This window comes from Varroa jacobsoni, unplaced genomic scaffold (assembly GCF_002532875.2).
Source record: "Varroa jacobsoni isolate VJ856 unplaced genomic scaffold, vjacob_1.0 scaffold_698, whole genome shotgun sequence".
NCBI classification, from domain to species: domain Eukaryota; kingdom Metazoa; phylum Arthropoda; class Arachnida; order Mesostigmata; family Varroidae; genus Varroa; species Varroa jacobsoni.
The window spans coordinates 156,904-172,824 of NW_019213600.1; the positions used below are offsets into that span (position 1 = coordinate 156,904).

The window sequence follows — 15,921 nt, forward strand, 5'->3', positions numbered from 1 at the left end:
GTAGTGGCTCGAAAATAAGATAAGCTTTTTGGAATATTATATGATACAATGATGAGCCACGCACACAGATGCGTGCTTATAATTAACTATACAATAGCACTAGCGATCATAATATTTAGTCTGATAACCACAAAGGCCAGGCAGAATGATCAACGAAGTCATCAGCAGATCGATTCGTTTCGATGAGACCGTCTATCGGCAATTGATGATGTGATATTTATACTACGTGCCCCCATGAACAACAACTATATGAAGGAGGGCTATAAGCCTAGAGATAAACCGAAATTATCGTTCCTCCCTTTCGCGAAGATATGTGCTAGCTTTCAAAATCGTCTTACGAACAGTTACTAGCGCGCTATCCTCAACGCCACGAATAGCAGTAATGCGCGATTACGGGCACGTAAACTATTACAGTATAGTACGATAGAACCAAAGACGCGTTCAGTGTGGAAATCATTCTAAAAGGATTTTTTACTAAGAAACGTAGACTTCAACGAAAACAACAAAGAAGATCCATCGACAACGGAATATATTACCGAGCCTTTCGGGAAAATTCTACTCATCTTCTAAACAATTCCGATCGTTAGAAACGCTGTCGTACTTCATTCGGATATCTGTTGTAGATATGTCTTAAATGAGGTCGCCCCTATTGCTTCTATCAGAAAAAATGTCCTCAGCCCTAACAAGCAATCCCAAAGTAGACGTGTCCTATATTTCTGTACACTGGCAGATTTTCGCGCTACTGAGTAACCGCTTTATTAACGACAATTGAATTGAGTAGAATGAAATAGCGATGAAAGAAATAGCTGGTTGACCATATCGCTGTACCGACCTCAGCCATCATTATTGTCATCGTTGAAGAACAATTGAGGTATTTAGAGTAGTTCATGGTTTTCTACCTTGCTATTTCTGCAGCCGCAACTTTAATTAATGGTCTAAGTCATCGAACCAAACCGTGCAGAACAGCTACGCTCACCACTTTGGGTAGATTTATTTGAATTTTTCGCTCAGACTGCGGCCGATACGAACAAGCGTATCGACTTGTGAGCGACCATTATATATGTGTATAGAAATGTCACACTGCGATAAGCGAAAACCGGTCTGAAAGCGGGTCCTCCAGGACGACGAAAAGCATCTAAATCAAGGACTAAAAGGAGACCAAAACTGGAGCGTTTTGTCTCTGAAGTTCTAACTGAAGACCAGATTAAACTGAAATGAAAATGCAAACGAATAGCTTCCTTTTTGGCGCCACCTTCGCATCCTTAGTCGTCCTTCTTTTTATCGGCTTTGTAACGTCTAATGGCTCCTTCTGGGAGCTCTTTTTCGCCACTCACAAAGTTGTTATCGTTGCTCTCTTCAGTTGTTTTACTTTTCAATTCACTCGATCGACTCAAAGTAAGTCTTCGCTTTGAAACCCACCCACATTGGGGCTCTGAGAGATGGGAGAGGACGAGGGGTGAGGAAGAGACTGGAAGGGAAATGGGATTGCGCTAGTAGCAGAGGCAGCGGATATACGTTATGGACGACCTGTCAAAATGAAAAACTCACCTGAGTCGCTTCAGGATCTTTAAGCTAAAATCAGCGAGCTTATTCCTTTGATTCCTCGTACTTCATCTCTTACTGGGATGAGAAAGGAATAAGTGCGAAAGTGCGGTTGATCGTCCCTTTGAGAGGTGAATTGTTTCTGCGGTTGAAGGAACCACCGCCCGATCGGATCGATGCGGACGACAGGGAAACATACACACCCATCGACGATATTATCAAGTGTCGCTAGTAACACAGACACCCCACCAGATCGCAAACTGCAAACTTCATTAATTCTCGACGACTTATAACGATATCGGCGACGTGCTTATGTACACAGAATTTAAATTCAATAGAGCCCACAGATTAAACCGTTCGGTGTATTTATGTTGAAAGCATGTGTGTGTGTGTGTGTGTGTGTGTGTGTTCATGTATAAATTTGCACGAGGATAGAACAGCCTATAAACTGCCAGTAAACATAGATTTTCTGATTTTTCGAAACGAATAGTTACAAAACCTAATATATGTGTGCATATTTATCTCATCGGAGATATCTACAAAGCCCATTGAAGATTTAGAAATACGCTAAAACAAATACGACACGGAAGACACGACCCGTTGGTTGAGTGGTTATATCATTGTAACTTAGAACACGTTACATTGATTATTTGTTGTTATATATAGGTATTGGACAGCCAACAACGACAACATAAATGATTAACTATCCCTTTTGGGCTTTCTATGTCTGACAGTCCCAATGCCTGTTCGGCCAAAGACTATGTGACCTAAATGTAACCTAATTCTGCTCTTCGTGTTAGTCTCAGTTTATTTTAACGTATTGGCAGGAAAACTTCAAAAAACAACAGCCAAAAATAAGCCACCCAGTAGCATCAGTTATTAGAATATTAGAAGTATAGTCGCCAAACACTGTTAAAGCGCGCACTGCTTTGAAACGCATTCAGTTCAGATCATTACGATGGAGTGCCGCCTCTCTGACAACCAGAGCTCGTCTTTTCACATTGGTCGCGCATTTCTACATGAAAAGATTCTACCATTGTCATCAGTGCCACACTTCGTAGCTGACCGCCTCCTCATCTGTCAGATCACATCAGGCCTCTGCAGACTGTCGACTGCAAGCGATCGCGACATGCTCCTTCTCCTTTTTCCACATCAACAAATAACGCAATTAGTCGCTATAGTGGAGGTTGTCCGAGATATAACTGTGCTACTATCCTACATACACATATACGTATACCAGTCTGGCCCCTTTTTAACCTCCAAAATCAACCGATGGTCAATGGCAGTAAACGATTGAACTCATACGCACAGACATAGTACCTAAAGCAACACCCGATGAAGTGTATATAGGTAATTCAGACGCCTTCGCTGTTGTTGGTTATGACACAGACAAGTTAAGTCAGAAAGCAATCAATTGACGTTCTGTTCGCGTAAGTTTGCTCTCTAAATGCACCAGCTGTGAATTTTAGGTTATAGCGCTCCTAGACAGGTAATTGCGTACACCGCCGCAATTACGCAATAGGTCATATTATACTTTCGAGGCAAATAATTGCCTGGCCTTCAGAGGGTACGGACATCGATGAAATTTTCTTTTCCTTAAATCTTCAATTCTGCTATCTGCAGTCCGATCTCTAAAATATCAGCTTACAAATTTTGCAGGTACTAAATCATGTACATACATGTATCAACTATGTAGCAGGACATGAAGCATAGCAGGTGTGTGACGAAAGAACAAAGTGCGGCGTAAATTCCCCGTAGCCTGTCTCCGTTACATGTTTTACGTCTGATAAGCATTCCATAGGACGGTTGGCTGGCTGGCTCCCAGCACGAAACGACTAAGTTTGGCTGTCTATGCCCTATGGGTTCGATCTTAGACCACAACATGTCCCTAAGACTAGCAAGCAAATACGTTCTCTCTCTCTCGCAAGAACAAAACCTTCATAACACAGAATAGCTGCAGTGACCTTTCATGACTTTCGCATGCTCTATTCTATACGATATACGCAGTATGATAAGATCATCACGAGAGTTAGAAACATGAAGCCTTTAAGCGTTAGACATCGTTAGGTCTATCACTGGCCGGCTACGTTTTGCCAGTCACTGATTAACTATCGGACAGCCTGTTAGGTTTAGCTAGGCGGGTCTACTCTTTATAGAGTAACTTATAGAGAGTCTCTAACTCTCCGCGGTTGGCCTTACTGGTCCTGAAATGACTCCTACCGCTTATAGCCGATAGCACCGACTCTTGCATCGAATGCTTGATGCCATATCGACGATACGCAGCCATAGGAGATACGGACTGATGCCATTGCGACAATGTGTTGTGATGTTACAAGACTTCGGTCTCTAAGGACGCACGCCTTATGTCGTGCTACTCTAGCCGCAAACCCACACAGTACCCTAACAGTACTCCGCCCACTTCGGATTGCTGCCGGTCGCTCAGCTTCCCAGAGAGTAAGTAGCCATTTTGACAAGGCGGTGGGGTCAAGACGCCTTTAGGTTACCGGTGTTCCATCCGCGAATGCGAATGCGTTGGAGTTGAACTGCAGGGAGGGGTGACAAAGCTTGACCTTGGTCACCTCTCAAGAGATTTGAGCGAACTGCAACGGGAAAGCACTGGCCTAAGAGACATAATCCGTACAATTCAGAATCGATTCATCTGACCACCTAGTCTAGTTAGGGAGCTTTTCCACTTTAGTTTCAGAACGCGCAGCATTACACAACGCCAGGCTGATTCTCAGTATCTTCAATCAACGGTAGATCTTGCCGTTACAAGAAAACTCAGAAATGTGTATCCATGCCATTGAACTACATTAGTACATCTCCAGTCATAGTACTATTGTACCATACTAGAGTATATCAACAGACATATTGTAGCCTTGCTATTCGCCTTACGTATAACAATGCCTTCTTGACGACGGTGAATTAGATATAATGAAAAAATCTGAATCTTTTGTAGTCGTTTGAAGTTAACGCAAGCCAGCCAGCTAGCCAGCCAGCCAGTCAGCCAGCCAACCACCAAGAACATCCTGAAAATCTATTGTCCTATTAAAACTTATGAGGTTCCCCGCTAGGATCATACGAGTTTGACGGCGCGGTCCGCTTTGTCACAACAACTTTTTACTAGCGTCAGCATCTGACAGATGCAATGAAATGTGTGTTTATTTAGTATTGTTAATAATATTAAATATATTAATATTTAATATAAATATCCAAGTGTGCAACGGGGCGTCCACGTGATGCATCATGACGACAACCGCGGCGTCATCTGGCCGTTACAACTACAAAGAAACAGCAGGTCACCAAGCGTAGCCGTCTCGCACAGTGTCGTTATAAACAACTTTACGACGATGCTACTGTACGGCAGCGAACGAGCGACTTCTGATGCTAATTAAGGGAACGGAAGGACGAAGAATATTGTCATGAGGTAATGGAGACGAGGGAGGACAGGCGGGTAAAGACTGCTTAGGTAAAGCGAAGCAGCGGCAGCAGTAACAGAGACGGTATAAAGATACAGTGAGAAGCTGAAGCGAAAAATGCTGACATATATTGGTAAACAGATGATTTTTTTGAAATAAGTGTTATTATTGGGATCAGTTTCTGTTTGCGCTGCGACAACTATACAAACACTTAGAGCAGAAACACATCAGAAAAAAATTGAGACGCAGTCAAAGTCGTATCGGAAGCCAGGGCAATTTAAAGAGAAGAAAGCTATCCGTTTTGCCCCTCGTTTTGCATCGCCGTATCGGTCTGTCTGCTACTCCTGTCGCTACAACGCTGGTCGTCGTTCGTAGCCCCCAGTCGATGCGTGCCCTGTTTTTTGTGAAGCGAATCGAACTAGCTTTGTTCCCCATTCCGTTTTCTCACTAGTTCTTCTTCTAAATCCGTTTCGCCAATATATCATCAGCAGCGACTGCATAGCCAACGATTTTTTAATAACAAACATAGAAAAAATCAAGAGAAACGAATAGTAGGATATCAATTGGTGGTAGCTCCAAGGCCTAACAACGTTAAGAAAAATAGGGACCTGCTACCGTACTGCAGCTGGAGTTGCTCGCTAGAAACAGAGCGGCGTGAAGTCGCTACAGGGTCCTTGAATACGGTGGATAGTCCAGTGTGATCGCGTGTTTTGGTGCCACAAATTTTTTTTAACGTTTTTGTTTTTATCTGCTAGTCAGATGTTACATATAAGACACACGTGAAGACATTTACATGGCAGCCCCGACATCTCGGTCGGTAGACCCTAATACTACCGATTCTTCTTGTTAGTGACCAAACTTTCAAAAAGCTATTTTGATAATTCATCGTTTAACGCACCACCTAACATCGCTGAGCTACTCTTAGAGGCCTGTTTTGGTTACGATGTCATAGAAAGGACATCAACGACTATTTCTGTGTGCACTCGAAAGGAAGGCTGGTACAGATTGTCAAGCTTACTGTCAGCTATGCACAGCATCTACTCGCGGATAGGAGTAGCATCAACTGTGTATATACCCGATACGCGATGTATCAAAAGAAGTTAGGTATACGAATCTAAGGCATACACACGTTTAGGGCAAACAATTAATTGATTGGTACGGTACAAGCGATAGATCCCGCAATTCGCTGAGCACGGCATTTCAGAATCATCTGTTGAACTGCCTAGAAAAATGCAACCCATATCTATATACATACGGGTTTTTATTTTAAAGTCAAAATGGTTTTATTATTATTGTTATGTAATCATTAGTAAGAGCCACCGGACGGATCTAAACGGTCCGCAGCCGCAGCTAACAGATCAATTGTTTGAAAGGCATTGATAAAACACAACTTAAATGGGGAATGAAAATAAAAATGATAACATAACACGGACGGGCGGAGTGATAAAGGGATAGCTGTGATATCGTGATATAGAGACGATGTGCAGGATACGCGTTAAGAAAAGGCGGCAAGAGGGGCGGCACGGGGCAGAAAGAACGAGGAGGACAAAGAAGAACACAAGATCCATACATACGCACAGATGAACGTTTGTATGTCTGTGTGTAGGTACTAAAGCAGCGTAAGCGCCAAGATAAAAGCGCAACGAAGTGCAGCGTCAGTAAAGAAGGAAGACGGGACCAAGCGAAGATTGAAGAAAAAACCACACTGAGAACGGACAAACGTAGAACGAGTCGCAGAAATGTAGCAGAAAAAAACAGGTGACGCTGCAGTGGTAAAGGTGAAAAAAGCGTCGTCTGTAAGCAGTCGAATTGGACGTAACCTATTATTCCGGCCGGAAGTTCTCGCACGATAAAACAAAGCAACGGGTCCTGATTCTACGGGAGAACAGGATAATTGTTAAAAATCGATAGGTTCACGAAAAACAGATGTATATATGAGTATACTATATTCATACAAAACACAAGGAAGCCGGTCATCCAGCGCGTCGGTTAGTTAAGCGATAGCAGCAGCAGCAGTCATGAAAATTAGAGAGGTAAAGACGCTGTCCAAAAACAAGCGAGGAAGGGCCGGACGGACGAACAAATAGATAAACAAGCTCGGAAAATACGTTCCGAGTAGGCCAAAAAAAGGGCTAAAAGCGCCTCGCCACTTCAAAATCGCACTTAGGACGATAGGTATCACGTCAAAGATTCAGGGTATTGCCAACTTAGACGTAGATGACTAGGGCAACGTGAAACTTGTTTGATACAACATATTGTTACTCGCTGCGCTGACACATAGTCGAAAAATGAAATCATTACTGTTGAACGTGGTGGTATCGGGGACACCATGCACGCGCTAATATAACAAAATCGTAAGGAAAATCACGAACGATAATAACCGTGATGCGGCAGTCATAAAAATATCATCACGGAAAAGCTACAAAATTAGGGAAATTCTACATAAATTTTTCTGCATTATCTGTCGCTAGAACTAAACCAAGTGTCCCAAAATAGCCGTAGCCTGAACTTAGATATGACATACAAGACACGTAAACTAACATACCGTTTCGAAAAGATATGTGACTGTTATTACTATCATCATCACCGACGTAATTGCGATTAGTCGTTGAAGTTCATTGGATAAATGCTGTTCGCAGACAGCAGCAGTCGTTGACGCTATCGATCCAGAAAAAAGTGCCGCCAGCGAACGCGAAGTCACTTATGGGATGAATATACCAATGCTTATTTTGTTTAAGAAAAAGAAAAAAAAAAAAAAAGAAAAGCTAATAGAAACTGACCAGACTAATCCAAGAAGAAACAGGCGATAGACAGAGAGAGAAGACGTGGCGAAAAAGCCAAGCTAACGAAAAATAAGTGAAGAGGTCATCTCATACCGTTGTCTGTTATCTGACTCAATCATATTATCGCCGTTTCATTATGCCTGCACCATAAAAATTGGTTCGAAACAGTAGCAGACGGATCGTGGACGACCGAAATAGACGCCGCAAGATAGATCATTAAAAAGGTAATGCCGACGCTTGATCAGGCAGTTGCTAGACTTGAAAGCGGGTAACCCGACCACGAATAAAACGGAGAACACGGTACGCTATAAGTAGTGCACAATCACACTAGTTCTAGTTGATACGTTCCGTAGGCTGTTCGTCGTTGGCAACGCTAGCGGCCAGCTATACCGCACTGGCAGCAGAGTTCCCTGTCTTTGTCACATTTTTACTATCGGTACCTGCCAGCCTTGGCCGGAAGGTAAACGTGCAGGGACAGTGCGTTGACAAACACAGTAAAGGATCGTAACATCGTTGCCTTCTTAAAAGCGTTAATACATTACATGTGTAGGTAATCGCCGCTAACAGATCAACGACAGATATGACCGCAAGTTGTTTGTCATCGTTTTGCCGATCAGAACAACGATTTCCATTTAATCTTTTCCATCTTAAAATGACACTTAGCCTTATACTTAGTCAAAACAACAACCAAAACATTATCAATAGCAGCGGCAGCGACGAGGGGGCCATTGTCGCTGTTGTCGCGGTCAGTAGCGCCACTCAGTCTTCATAAATCTTCGTTTACTTTCGGCATGAAAATAGGAACAGGAACGACCGGAGGTCGAAAACGAAGGGGCCAGTTAATTTCGGTTTTTGTCGTCGCTGGTACCGCAGCAGCAGCCGCCGCCGCCGCCGCTGTTGCGGCGCTGCAAAATATGAAAATGAGGTTCCGCCCGCCTAGCTCGGACGTTTCTCGAAACATTCGTGGCTGCGTCGGTCGATAGCAACAATGTTATTGGTTCTCTGTCCATCCATCTAAACATCTATATATCTATCATTTATATTTTTATCCATCCATCTGTCTATCTGCATTTGTATCTCTATTTCTCGTCCAGAACGCTGCTGCCTAATTTCGAGCCTCTTCGGCACGAGTCTGCGCACACACTTGCACAGCGGGAAAAACACACTTTAGCGGCATAGTCAAGCGATGATCATCGGAAGCTGTGTAGTGGTCGTTTCACATATGCTGCATAAATCAATGCTAAATGATTGATAAATAACAAGCTCGCTCTCTCTCTCTCTCAGAGTGATTAACTAAGTAAGTTAACAATGGGCCGTAACGGCGACCTCAATATCACACAAACAGAGCAACAATAGGCGGAAAAAATAACATTTCTTATATCTTATCTATAATTTGTATTTTGTGTTTATCCGATTGAACTTGTATCTCTATTTTTTGGTTAAAAAATGCTCAATTATTATTTCATTTCTTTCCCATTGTACACACGAAGTGGATCGCTAGGCTATTCTTAGAAGATAAATTGCAGTATGGGTGCAGAAGGATCGTTTTCGTGCCAGTATGTTGCAGTGCACGCCTGCGTGAGCTGAATACGATCTACGTTCTCGCTGCACGAAGGTCAGCTTGAAGGCGCAAAAGGATTTCTATCGAAGGTAGGCGCATTTGTGTTTGTTATCTCGATACCAATATGATCATGTACGTTTGTCATCGTAGTTCATAGACGAGTCAAAGAAACGACTTCAATAATTACAACTGATTGAAATAGCCGACGCTGAACCGCTAACAACAAACTTACCTGTATAATGGACTTTAGTATCGCGATGCCGGATGTCCAAGACGAGGGTGAATGTCTCCTGCAATAGTGACGCAATAATAAGGTCAGAAATAAGATTAAAAGGTCAAAAGTTAACTCACTTATATTTTTACCTATGCCATAAGTTTGTTGCAATGGCCCGCGTTCGTTCAAAAGCTACAGCTGTGTAGTGAAAGATAATAACGGTGTTTAACAGTCCCCATCCACCTGTATAGTAATCAATTATGATTCGAAAAATTTCCTAATAACGCAATTAACGCAACGCCTTCTTTGTCACCATTATTATCATCGACTTTACCATGCGCAAATGTATGCCCGATTCGTTCTACTGCGCCTGATTTGGCTGGTTCTTTACCTAGAGACCGGCAGCAGCCTATTTGTGATCATGTGTTTTTGCAATTAATAACAATGGTTGTCGCATGGAAGGCTCGATTGTTGGTGGACCTGTAGCTCGACTGCGACGTTAGTAATATTAATGAATCACAGTGGCGGCGAACGTACACGAAACTCTTCATATAACACGCTATCATGTCATTAACTGATCACCAACTGTTTAAATTGATAAGAAAAGCCCTTTTTCTGTTAGGCGTCTTCTGACTACCGTCGGGCACAGGTACTGTTCAGGTTATTAGCAGTGAATGAGCTTTTTCATCGCTGTGATTGATATGTCGAGTGACCAAATACAAGGCACGACAACTTCCAATAGCTGAAAGAAGTTCCGTCTTAATTCGTTTGGTAACAGTAATAATGTCTTCTCGGAAAGAGGCAATACGTATAACACGTGGCATTTCGTCTTTCTAATTTATACCACTTGTTAAACTTGATGCTAAAATAGCTACTCAACTTCGTACGGCACGATAGAGCCTAGGCAGGTCGAAGAAAAGTAGGTTATGCGTTGTACCGCAGGGACATCGTTAAAGCCTTCTTAAGACGAAGATAACAGGAAGGCCACTACTAGGTATATTATCATGGGTAAGAATAGACCCGATAAACATGATTTTCTTGAAACAGCCCTCTGTACGTTGTCCCGTAATATTTGTAATTCTCTGTCTGTAGCCGTACGGCCGATACTCGGCTACGGGTAGATCTACACCTATTCGAGTACACCAAACCGTTTGTTACCAACCAGTGTATCAGACGAACGAAACCGCTGTGTTTAACGTTCTGGCAACAGTGGACCAAACAACTGCGGATGCATTCGTGCTTGTGCATCTGTACATCTGTGTGTGCGTTTGTATCCGTGGCAAGACAGATGGCAAGTCGCTTCTGTAAAGGTGCGCCTCCAGAGAAGCTTCACAGCTGATTGAGTCCATCCCAATAACACCGAGCGGGCGTGTCGAGGCTGAGAGTCCATGATCGGAACTTCACTTATACTTTTGTACCAATTGAAGTTCAATCATAGCTTTGTTGAACTATGGACTTATTTCACATTACTAGAATGTGGCTGGCCACAGTATGTAAACACTTGAAGGACCGAAGCATTAGACAAGAAGCGGACAACAAGAGCCAACAGCATTTTCTGTGCATCGATACACAACGGTGAGTTTTTTTTTGTCGCTGCGCAACAGCTAAACCCAGTTCGTCAGTATTGCACTCGGCCGAGAATGCCCCCGAGAATGTTCGAAGACCTTTATGATGCCCAGGCTTTTATAATGGAAACAGCAGCTCGTGCTAGCACAAAAGTCCTGCCAACGACAGCGGCAATCGCCTGACGTCTTTCTTCTCCTAATAATCATTACAATAACTCGTCTATCTATTTAGTGGAAAGTGACTGCATTGAGTGTGGTTTGCGTGGCTTTTTCTGTACTTTTCGACCCAGACTCCGTGAATCCTTCGCGAACTATATATGTTGCGAGTATTCAGTACAAGCAGCTTTTCCATGAACCGAATAACTACTTGGTGGTAAACATAGCCCAGATAAGAAGCTGTCTACAAGCAGTCATCGCTACTGCATTGACGCAGATCTTTTCTTCTTTTCTGTAAATGCTCACCTTTATTTCGTCCTGCTATTCGCATATGCTCCTTGTAATTGACCACACCTTTAAGCCCGTTTCCATTAAAGGCTGCCACCTGCGTATCACTTGAGTTCATATGAAAGACCATAGTTACCATATCTATTCATACAAGTTCCTATCGATCGAATGCAATTGAGGCCGCGGATAGAACCCGGAATCTCACTTACTATATAGCCCCTCTGAAGAACGCGCCGGCGAGCGACGTCGTATTAAGCTGTTGTAGTGCAAGATGGTGCTTGTCATCGAGTCCACGGCATTTCTGAATTGTCGTTAACGATTCCTACAAAGTTTCGTTTTCTTTCTTTGCAGTAAAGAAGCGTGACTTGTGGCTATTGGCGCGTGCCACGCACTAATCAGTAGTCTCTTTACAATAGAAGGCTCCTTCGTCACGATTTCAGATTTAGCTTAAGGAGACTTTTTCCTTAGGATTGATTGTTGACGTGCGCAGGCTAAGACTAAAACAAGAATATGACCGTCTATGTATTGTTATATCAAATCATCGAAGCGACAGCTGAAGCAACATATGGTTCTCGTAAGCTCTGTGTATCAACTGATTTTAAGGTATCTATTAATGCATTTTTCGCAATATAATAGTTACTCCTGATGATGTTGCACGGACAGATCCCTATAGTTCCGTAAAATTCAGTTTTTTCTTTATATCTGATCGATTCTCGATCAAACCTACTAAGAGCATCGTAAAATCGGTTTTCGAATATTCAGATTGAAAGGTTCCATCAAATGTTTTGCAGATTGCCCCTTCGCGTTTGTCACTTACGATCATTCTGTAAATATTCCCAGTTTCTTTATATCGGCATACGTTCTCACACTGCTTGTCGGTTACTTAAGTATCATTTATGCTGTCCTACCGTTTAGTAGGCCCCACATTAGCCTCATTAATTCCACAACACGAATTCATATTTACAGCGGGTCTACGTGTGCTGTATTCGCACCAGACGTAGTGTCTGTCTAACAGCTTCACACCATTTCGGCTGGCACCACCAATGATCTGACTGAAGATTTAGCCTCTTCCTGGTGCAGCCCTTACACCATTGACAAGGTGATACGTTCGTATCAGTAGATTTCGCGTCTCTGACCTATAAACAACAACCAGAAGCCCATTTGCCTCAAAGGCGCCTAGCCGAGAACCGTTGCCTCACGCATGTCGACAGATCTTGGGACTCCTTGCCGTTTCCTGGATCTGACTTGATCGTCTCAACGAGGTACAACAATATATTGTAACTGTACTTTTAGCCTTTGATCAGCGAAATTAAATACCCATTCCATACCCAACTGTTCTAGCCGAAACGATGTTAGAACCTGAAATGGGCATCGTAGGACTATAAAGACAAGAATAATTTCAGCCTAATGAACAAGAAGCAAAGTATGTTGTGCTTGCCGTTGCAACTGTAGCACCATATCTGCAGCGCATGTCTTAATCAGTTAGTCGTGAGGGGGTAATATGATGCGACGCCGGCAACCGACCGGGCAGATATCCAGACAGGAAGTCAACCACGATTTTATACCACCTCTATCCCCGTCATCTGCCATTGCTTCCTTCCATTACACGTTCTACTCTTGGCGGCCGAGTAGCGTGGAGGATATGATGGACGTGTGAGCTCAGTCCAACGGGCAGTAAATGTTACGCAAGCACGTTTCAGCCGTTCTGGTGCGGTTCACTACTCATCGCTTAGCGTTTGTTTAACGACAGAAGTCTCATCGACTCTAGTCGACGATGACATCGACGACGCCAACTTGTTTCAATGGCGTAGTCGCTTGAAAACTTGCAACCTTCGTATGGGGTAGACCCACTATGAAGTCGATTCTAGAACGAACGCACAGGCGGGTAGCACGCCATTGATTGCGTTGTAGATGTTTTATTGAAAAGCTGATTGTGTCGTGGGTGCCGTATTGGGCATCGTTTGTCAGCAGATATGTGTCACTGTTCAGGCCGATCACGAAGCTCCCTAGCAATTCGTCTAAAGTTAATGTTGCGGCGTTTATCTCTTTATAATGTTGAACAAAAGGACAAGGAGACGTCAGCCACCCCTCTCATTCGATAATCTTTGTAGATAGGTTTGTCGGTGGCAGTACAACATATTTGGCATATTTTATTTGTAACAGGTTGACGATAGCTGAATACGTGTTGTGATCCATTTTTAGAAATTTGTGCTTGGCAACGGAACACCGCGTAGCGCGGACTTAACATTTTATAAAACCCCCGTGGCTCTTGACGTTTTCAAAAATCAAGGTTATTCGGGAGCGACCCCAGAGCGAGTTTAACGGTTATTTCTGGGTATCGTGTGCTTGTCACCTTGGTGTCGACAGCTAAATTATGTCAACGATTTTCTATGGTGTTTAGGTTAGGTTTGCCTCGTGTCTAATTCAGAATGCCAATATGAGTTCCGCGAAACCAACTTTTCAGTATCTTTCCCACGTAAATCTAATTATTATTAGGGTATTAGAACAATGAGTAAAGGTAAATTGGAAAGGTTATATGCGGCCATCCAAATCTAACACATCTAGGTGTTATTCCAATCTACTTATCAGAACCCTATAATTTAATATAAAAAGAGTTGTTTCTAATTCGTATTGAGCGCCGCATGTTAAAAAGTGCTAGTATTGCGATGTTTTTCATGGGAGGCCCAGTAGCTATAATACCATATCCTAGAAATACGCTGCAAATTATAATTTTAGGTTTTTAATTGTAGCCTGAGTATTACCGGTTATGTGTTGTTACTCGGGCTGTTTTATGCAAAAGGTCTGTTATTTGATAAACTGAAAATGTAAGTGAAACATAATTCTCGATTGTTTCTTAATAATAATCAGAATAAACTTCGTCTAGGTGCTCTAACAGTTTTAAGAGTGTCGTTTGTAGTTCTGTGTGGGTACTGTCTTTGTATTCGTCTTCCTGACGCTTAGAAGATGACTAGGTGAATCGCCAACGGAAGATACCTGCACAAAGAACAAGACACACTACCGTGCTTTGGCGGGGGCAGGCATTGTTGTTTCAACGATGACAACAACAATATATGCGTTACCGAATCAATGAATGACTAACAGACGGAGTGAGGAGTTGGAAGGGAGGCCGTCCGGATGCAGTGGCCTCGCGCGGGTAGATCACAAAGGAAAATCAACATGAAGACGACGAAAAGAGAAGGGGAAGGACCATTGCCGTTGTTCTTCGACCATTAAATTAGGCAACGTTACAATGAATTCAGGACGGTAGGAAAAGGCCACTGTCCATGCCGCTATTAACATTACTACCGCTGTTATAGTCTGCCGCCGTTGTAGTGCACTACTGTTGTCACAGTTAGTTTGTGCGCATGGCCGTTAGCTAGCCAACTCACTTCTTCAATTCAGTAGGACAAAGGACACTTGCGGTACTGGACTGTCATGCCCAGGAGTATCTTAGTGACGTTAGTAACGGGTGAAGGTGACCAGCTGAAGTCGGCCACACCGAGCGCGACCAGCAACGGGCAGCGACATTCGTTCTTTTACCGATCGACCGTTCCAACTTCGTTGCCCGTTGACGTCTCAAACGTCTATTCCCGTCTGCTTTTCTCCGTAGCGTTATCTTGCTATAGCTGTTTGCTTCGGTGTAGGCAAATGAAACAGATTTCGCCAATGGATGGTTACGTTGCTGACGGACTCGCTCATTCGAGCACGACCATGCTGCATTCATATTTAAATATCTTCGGACGAGAGTCGCAGCTCAGCGTCGCCCGACATTTTGTTGCTGTAGATGATATATGCGACATGTAAAAAGAAATTGAGAGAAACTATGCGCAGTACGAGTAGCACGTAGCGACCGGACGATTAAATGACTCGTGCTCAGAAGGCGAGAGAACAAACGTGCACTTATCACTGAGGACCCACCCTCGCATAATAAGCCGAGCACGATAGAAAAATGACACATGAAGCAAAGGAAAATCGGGCCTAGCCTCGTACCCACAGCCAGCTATTCACTTATATTAATAAACTTTTCAAGTTTTACGTCAGCAATATTGCGTATGAAATTCACTTCATTATCGTGCACACCTATTGACTCATTGTGAGTTTATTAGCTCTTTGCTTAGAGTCATCAGTGCCTTAGCGAAAATTGTCCCGAACGTTTGAGCGTGCTGAGCTGCCGAAATGATTTTTTGATGAATGATGAAAACAGCGGGGTCGGTAAATAGGGCTAAATAATTAATAACATTTCAATCATAACGTTACCACCTACATTGGGTATGACTAGTCCAAAAAAAAAACAATCCTATCGTCTTACATAGCTAAATGGGTATCTCTAAGGTCGAGCTATATAAAAGACCTTTAATTCTTTCGGTGATGAACGAGTGCCAAAAATACACAA

General features: G+C 43.1%; 1 protein-coding gene across 1 annotated transcript in view; it reads right to left on the bottom strand.

The window, feature by feature from the left end:
- The window catches only part of LOC111262757 (uncharacterized), an 80,840-nt gene that overhangs the window by 11,970 nt on the left and 52,949 nt on the right, over positions 1–15,921 (bottom strand). Inside the window, exon 4 of the mRNA XM_022837256.1 lies at positions 9,538–9,595. Coding sequence (XP_022692991.1) covers positions 9,538–9,595 — 58 coding nt within the window. The remainder of the gene's footprint in view (positions 1–9,537; positions 9,596–15,921) is intronic.